The 7,607-nt window shown below is 37.1% G+C and overlaps 1 protein-coding gene across 2 annotated transcripts in view; it reads right to left on the bottom strand.

Annotated features, from left to right (window-relative positions):
- Positions 1-229: 229 nt before the first annotated feature.
- Positions 230-7,607, bottom strand: part of cab39 (calcium binding protein 39) — a 59,533-nt gene continuing 52,155 nt past the window's right edge. For both annotated transcript variants that reach the window (XM_034167848.1, XM_034167849.1), the window contains 3 exons: positions 6,487-6,552; positions 3,497-3,640; positions 230-798 (listed from right to left, as the gene is read on the bottom strand). In XM_034167848.1, coding sequence (XP_034023739.1) covers positions 610-798; positions 3,497-3,640; positions 6,487-6,552 — 399 coding nt within the window. In that variant the 3' untranslated portion in view covers positions 230-609. The remainder of the gene's footprint in view (positions 799-3,496; positions 3,641-6,486; positions 6,553-7,607) is intronic.

Raw genomic sequence — 7,607 nt, 5'->3', positions numbered from 1 at the left:
AAAGCATAGATTCAAATTGTTGCCGTTACAGTGATGCACATGCATTCCCAAGTCTGTGGCACTGAACATTTGAGTCAGATCAGACAGGACAACACAGATCAAACGCTGGGTACAGCCACGGGTCTGTCACATTTCAAGACATGCAGCACGCCAACATTCCACCTTCTCGTACCAGTTCCGTCTCACACCGTGGTTCTGTATATGAATGTTTGATGAATTTACCACATCAGCATGTATATACGTGTCTGTCTCATCATTTGTTGTGCATCTGTCTCGTGTTAAATGTGGTGGACATGTTCTGTCACTGTGTGATGGACGCATTATACTTTACGTCTTAATGTGCAAGAAAGCAGCAGCATCTATTATTTACTCTTATTCTGTATGAGGAAAGAAAGACTGAGTAAAGAAAGACAAATCAAATGTTCACAGCGAAGCAGGCGACTTCCTGATGGGCTGATACGGTTAAGTTGGTTTGTCATTTGCTTCCTCGATTTTTGCTCAGAAACCAGAACAGCAGTTGGCGATGGGTCAGTTTTGCAGATGTAGTCTGGAACTCGCCCAGACATTGTCCTGGTGGTTTTCCCCCGCCCCCAAAACCTGCACTTGTGCTCAGGCCTCCTGAGGAGCAGGCCTCTTCAGGTCCCTGATCTGCTTGACCAGGTATGTCTTTTCATCATTGAATTGTTCATCCTCCGTTCTGTCATTCTGAAACTTGCTGAGAAACTCAATGAGTTTGGTCTGGTTCTTCAGCAGAATGTCCAAGATGGGCTGAGTTTTGTTGGGATTGGCCACAAACACCTGGTTGCAGAAGAGGAAAAACAAGATGTTAATTTAGATGTATGTGGGTAGTGCAATGTTTCTCGTTAAACCAGTTCCTAGTATGCATCTGGGTCAAAGTGTCAGCTTTGTTTTCAGGGTTTTTCCAGACAGAATCAGTAACTCCTATGCAGGCCTGTATAGTACTGACTACATAGCCCTGTATGCCATACTGAAAAGTGGATGAGAGTCTACAACTCCTCCTAGATGGGACAACAGTCCATAGGCGTTACTTCCCTAGCAAGGATTGGTACCTATTGATTCCATGGGCCACAAAACTTTAAAATGGGTTTGGTGGATTGTGGAGCCCAAACAGCAATAGTACAAGGAGCTATATCTGCTACTGTAATGCAAAAGCTGTGGCAGCAACTCATCTGAAATTATGACATTTGACAATGTCCAAGAACAGCCAGATCCAATCAAGGATGAAGAAAATTAAGTACATTGCTGGGCAAAAACTAACCATCCAAGAATTATTATTTTATTTTTTTTAATGATGTTTAAAACTGATTCTAAATCAAGTGGATCAACAGAAAATCAAGTTTGACAAGTGCAACCATTCACCATTTCACCAAAAAGAAAATGTTAGGGTTTCATTAAGAAAATTAGCTAATTATCATCTCGACAAATCCCATAAAAAAGTAAAACAATAAATAAATAAAACATCTTTGTACCTCCAGTGCCATGTACGACAATGTGCACGACTGCCAATAACCATTCTAATAAAATAAAAAGCCAGATTTTCTTATAAATTGAAAGGAGACAACCTAAAAGAAACTGTATAGCTGTAAATTTCAGAAATGTTGTACTTTGATAGGTGAAAAGAGATCACACATTATATTTTTCCCCATAATTTTTTTTTTCACATTTTGTCCAGTGATATGTCTGAAATGTAATAAAATAAATGCATATACAAGAGTTGACAGTCTAATGTTCAACAATCAACCTGAAAAGCTCCAGATCAAATAATTCACTTACATTTGAATCATATTTGCCTAATAGATTACAATTTGTTCATGTAAATGGGGAATCTTCTTCACAGACTAAAGTTAATTATGGAGTTCCACAAGGTTCTGTGCTAGGACCAATTTTATTCACTTTATACATGCTTCCCTTAGGCAGTATTATTAGACAGTATTGCTTAAATTTTCATTGTTACGCAGATGATACCCAGCTTTATCTATCCATGAAGCCAGAGGACACACACCAATTAGCTAAACTGCAGGATTGTCTTACAGACATAAAGACATGGATGACCTCTAATTTCCTGCTTTTAAACTCAGATAAAACTGAAGTTATTGTACTTGGCCCCACAAATCTTAGAAACATGGTGTCTAACCAGATCCTTACTGTGGATGGCATTACCCTGACCTCTAGTAATACTGTGAGAAATCTTGGAGTCATTTTTGATCAGGATATGTCATTCAAAGCGCATATTAAACAAATATGTAGGACTGCTTTTTTGCATTTACGCAATATCTCTAAAATCAGAAAGGTCTTGTCTCAGAGTGATGCTGAAAAACTAATTCATGCATTTATTTCCTCTAGGCTGGACTATTGTAATTCATTATTATCAGGTTGTCCTAAAAGTTCCCTAAAAAGCCTTCAGTTAATTCAAAATGCTGCAGCTAGAGTACTGACGGGGACTAGAAGGAGAGAGCATATCTCACCCATATTGGCCTCTCTTCATTGGCTTCCTGTTAATTCTAGAATAGAATTTAAAATTCTTCTTCTTACTTATAAGGTTTTGAATAATCAGGTCCCATCTTATCTTAGGGACCTCGTAGTACCATATCACCCCAATAGAGCGCTTCGCTCTCAGACTGCAGGCTTACTTGTAGTTCCTAGGGTTTGTAAGAGTAGAATGGGAGGCGGAGCCTTCAGCTTTCAGGCTCCTCTCCTCTGGAACCAGCTCCCAATTCAGATCAGGGAGACAGACACCCTCTCTACTTTTAAGATTAGGCTTAAAACTTTCCTTTTTGCTAAAGCTTATAGTTAGGGCTGGATCAGGTGACCCTGAACCATCCCTTAGTTATGCTGCTATAGACGTAGACTGCTGGGGGGTTCCCATGATGCACTGTTTCTTTCTTTTTGCTCTGTATGCACCACTCTGCATTTAATCATTAGTGATTGATCTCTGCTCCCCTCCACAGCATGTCTTTTTCCTGGTTCTCTCCCTCAGCCCCAACCAGTCCCAGCAGAGGACTGCCCCTCCCTGAGCCTGGTTCTGCTGGAGGTTTCTTCCTGTTAAAAGGGAGTTTTTCCTTCCCACTGTAGCCAAGTGCTTGCTCACAGGGGGTCGTTTTGACCGTTGGGGTTTTACATAATTATTGTATGGCCTTGTCTTACAATATAAAGCGCCTTGGGGCAACTGTTTGTTGTGATTTGGCGTTATATAAAAAAAAATTGATTGATTGATTGATTGATTTCATATAAAGAAGCACAAAACACACAGTTGTGAAATTTTGCATTGTCCAAACGGCACTAAATATAGCTGTTTTATTCTGATCCACAAAGGTCAGGGTCTGTGTTCTCCAGGTGTCTTGTTGACTCAGACTTTTTAATGCTTCCCTAGTACAATTTTGGCTGCATTACCAACTGTGTAACTCTAGCACCTCTGAGCAGTGTTTCTTAGGTAGTTATCTCTAAGTACACATTTAGTACCATTCAAAAATTGTACCTTAAATACGTGGAAAGCCTCAAACTGGATGTTGCGGCTCTTGTCTCGCAGCAGATTCATCATTAGTTTGAGATTCTCTGGCTTGCTGATGTATTTTGTCATAATGGTGAAATTGTGCCGGTCAAGAAGCAACTCCCCCAGTAACTAAATCATGTCAGAAGGAGGAAAAATAAAAAGTGTTAATTCGTCATTTGATTAAAATTCTGGACCAGAGATGGAGATTGACAAGTCAACACAATAAAACCACAACGTGAAACTTGTTCTCATTTTAAATTAATATCATATTCCAACTTAAAAGTGTTTCTCAAACTGTTTAAAAATGACTCCAAAGTGTAACAGATCGTAAAACACACTGCTGGGATGGTAATCAGACATACTGTTTTTGGATATTCGGAGAAGTTGGTATTCCATGAGATTTTATTTTTTATTTGCCAAGTGGTCCTTGGCCTGAAAAGTTTGAGAAACACTGATATAAATGAACACCAAGACATACCAAATGACTAATGGAAAATATTGAATACATGGAAAACACATGGAAAATATTTAATAGTATTTTAACAAATAAATCCAAAGCAAAGAACTACCCAACATACTTTACTTATAATAACAAAGATGAATATGACATGAACCAAGTGGTGAACAGTTTTAATAAATTTTCTGCTAATGTTGGACCAGATTTGGCAGCTGACATTCCACACGCTACATGGGTAAACCAGCAATTAATTGATAGAAATCCATACACAATGTTTCTTGGCCCAGTTGATGATAGGGAAATTATTATGGTATTATGGTAGTCAGCACATGTAAAAGCAAAAAGTCAACTGATCATACTGATGTACATATGCCCTTAGTAAAGCAAATAATTACAGAAATTGCTAAGCCATTAACTTATATATTTAATAAATCATTTCAAACTGGAATTGTCCCAAATGGTATGAAAGTGGCAAAAGTAATACTTCTATTCAAATCTGGCGACAAACATCTTTTTACTAACTATAGACCTGTGTCTCTATTGTCACAATTTTCTAAGATATTGGAAAAAACTTTATAATAACAGATTGGATAAATTTATTGAACGACACAACTTGCTTGACGACAGTCAATATGGGTTCAGAGCGAAAAGGTCCACTGCAATGGCTGCGTTCAATGTAATAGAAGAGATCAATAAACATGTGGACCAAAGGGAATTAGTAATTGGTTTATTTATTAATCTAAGAAAGGCTTTCAAAACAAAGTAGTTTGTTGAATTTGAGGACTGCTGTTCTACCTATCTGTTTGCGGGGTTCCCCAGGGCTCTGTGTTGGGACCAAAATTATTTATTTTATATATCAATGATTTATGTAAAGTTTCGGATGTGTTTAAAGCAGTTCTCCTTGCTAATGACACAAACTTTTTTTTTTTTTTTCAGGAGAGAATTTGCAACAATTATTATTTGATTTAAGAACTGAAATGATAAAACTGAAGAGTTGTTTGATATTAACAAATTGTCACTAAATTGGTCTAAAACTAAAATGATGTTATTTGGAAATTCTAAAAAGGATGTACATGTACTTGGGGTAAACACAGCATGTGTCAAAGAGAATAAGTTGTTAGGTGTGATTATTGATGATAGAATTAACTGGAAAACTCATATTTAACATATTCAAAAGAAACCATCCAAAAGTACTGCAGTATTAATTAAGGCAAAGCACATTCTTGATGGCAAATCACTACACTCTGTATTGTGCATTGATTGCACGGTACTTGACGTACTGTGCTGAAGTCTGGGGCAGTAACTATAAAACTACAGTGCAACCATTACTCATCCTTCAAAAAAGAGCATTAAGAATAATTCACAATGCAGGGTGTCAGATCATACCAATCCATTGTTCTTTAAATCGAAGATATTAAAACTTTATGATATGGTTTCATTCAAGACTGTGCCATTGATGTATAAAGTGAAAAATAAGCAATTACCATTTAGAATTCAAGAATATTTTATGCAAAGAGAAGGAATGCATAATTTAAGGGGTTTGTATCATTTTAAAATTGCTGGCGCTAGGACAACCAGGAAATGCTTCTGTGTCTCCATTTGTGGTCCTAAAAAATGGAATAATCTACCTGAGAAACTCAAGCAATGTCCAGATATTAACTGGTTCAAATATTTATACAAAGAAATGGTATTCTCCAGATATGTATTAGATGAAAGTTGTTGAGTTGTGCTGTATGAAGGTGTTATACCTGAACCTTTTCTACTGAAATATGTAGGTGGTAACCAGCTTGTACTGGGAGCTGTTTGGGAAATATTTGTTTTCTTTTAATTGTAATTATGAGCTGCTGTTGTTCAGATTTTGTTTAGAAATGAATGTTTAGGAACACGTATGCCTGGTTTAATATGACTTCATGGAGGGGTGTAAGCTTTGCTTCTGCCTGGGCCTTTAGGCACCGTGCACAATGTTTATTTTTTTACTGTCTTTTTTCTTTGACTACTTTGAGTTTTGTTGTCATATATGAGTGAAATTTTGTTGTATGGGCATCTGATAAATTCATTTCATTTCAATATTACTAATAAATGTTTATGTATCCATCCCCTGATGTATCTGAACAAGACTGGCTGCAAAAGTGGCAATTAACTGGAACTTCATCAGTGTGCCAATAACTGCCATGCATACATTTGATCTCTTTTTCCAATTATATGTAAGTATTGTTATACAATAACTTTAGACATATTCAAATTCTGGTTTGGAAAAAGTTGAATTTGTATTTATTTCTGAAAATATTTTGAATTCTGTACTTGAAATTGGCATGATATGGGAGACCTCTTTGGAACACCAGTGACTGTGTGTGCTTCTCCAGGTTACACTGGAGCTATGTCAGGAAGGGCATCTGGCGTAAACCTTGTGCCAAATACCAATGCGGATCTGGCTGTATCCGCTGTGGCGACCCCGAATAAAATGGGAGCAGCCGAATGGACAACAACAACTTTAAATTGGCATGATCAGAGTTCTCACCTTGAGGGATTGTCGTTTTGTCACATAGTTCTCCGAGTGCAGCAACTTCTCATATTCGCTGAAGAACTGCAGAGGAAAAGATGACACAACAGCAAAACTTGGGTTAGAAGTGTATATATATATATATATACACATATACACACATATATATATATACACATATACACACATATATATATATACACATATACACACATATATATATATATATATATATACACACACACACACACACACACATATATATAAGAAATCAGGAAAAAAAATTGTGGCAGTCAGTAAAGGTTACTTTTTTAGACCAAGCAGAGGGAAAAAAAAATATGGAATCACTCAATTCTGAGGAAAAAATTATGGAATCATGAAAAACAAAAGAACGCTCCAACACATCACTAGTATTTTGTTGCACCACCTCTGGCTTTTATAACAGCTTGCAATCTCTGAGGCTCTGAATATGACTTTCATCCAGTCATCCACAGTCCACGATTGATTTTCCTTAGCCCATTGTAACCTTGTTTTTTTTCTGTTTCTTACAGTTCGGTCACAGACGATGACTCCAGTTTCCTCCCATTTGTTCCTCACTTGTTTTGTTGTGCATTTTCGATTTTTGAGACATATTGCTTTAAGTTTTCTGTCTTGACGCTTTGATGTCTTCCTTGGTCTACCAGTATGTTTGCCTTTAACAACCTTCCCATGTTGTTTGTATTTGGTCCAGAGTTTAGACACAGCTGACTGTGAACAATCAACATCTTTTGCAACATTGCGTGATGATTTACCCTCTTTTAAGAGTTTGATAATCCTCTCCTTTGTTTCAATTAACATCTCTCGTGTTGGAGCCATGATTCATGTCAGTCCACTTGGTGCAACAGCTCTCCAAGGTGTGATCACTCCTTTTTAGATGCAGACTAACGAGCAGATCTGATTTGATGCAGGTGTTAGTTTTGGGGATGAAAATTTACAGGGTGATTCCATAATTTTTTCCTCAGAATTGAGTGATTCCATATTTTTTCCCTCCGCTTGGTCTAAAAAAGTAACCGTTACTGACTGCCAAAATTATTTTTCCTGATTTCTTATAGTGTTTGTTAAAGCCAGAAAGCTGCCATTTTGTGTCATGTCTGTGATGT

The sequence above is a fragment of the Thalassophryne amazonica genome, chromosome 4, assembly GCF_902500255.1.
Source record: "Thalassophryne amazonica chromosome 4, fThaAma1.1, whole genome shotgun sequence".
Classification (NCBI taxonomy): Eukaryota; Metazoa; Chordata; class Actinopteri; order Batrachoidiformes; family Batrachoididae; genus Thalassophryne; species Thalassophryne amazonica.
Note: the sequence above shows the minus strand (reverse complement) of the source record. Positions and strands in the feature narration are given on the sequence as shown.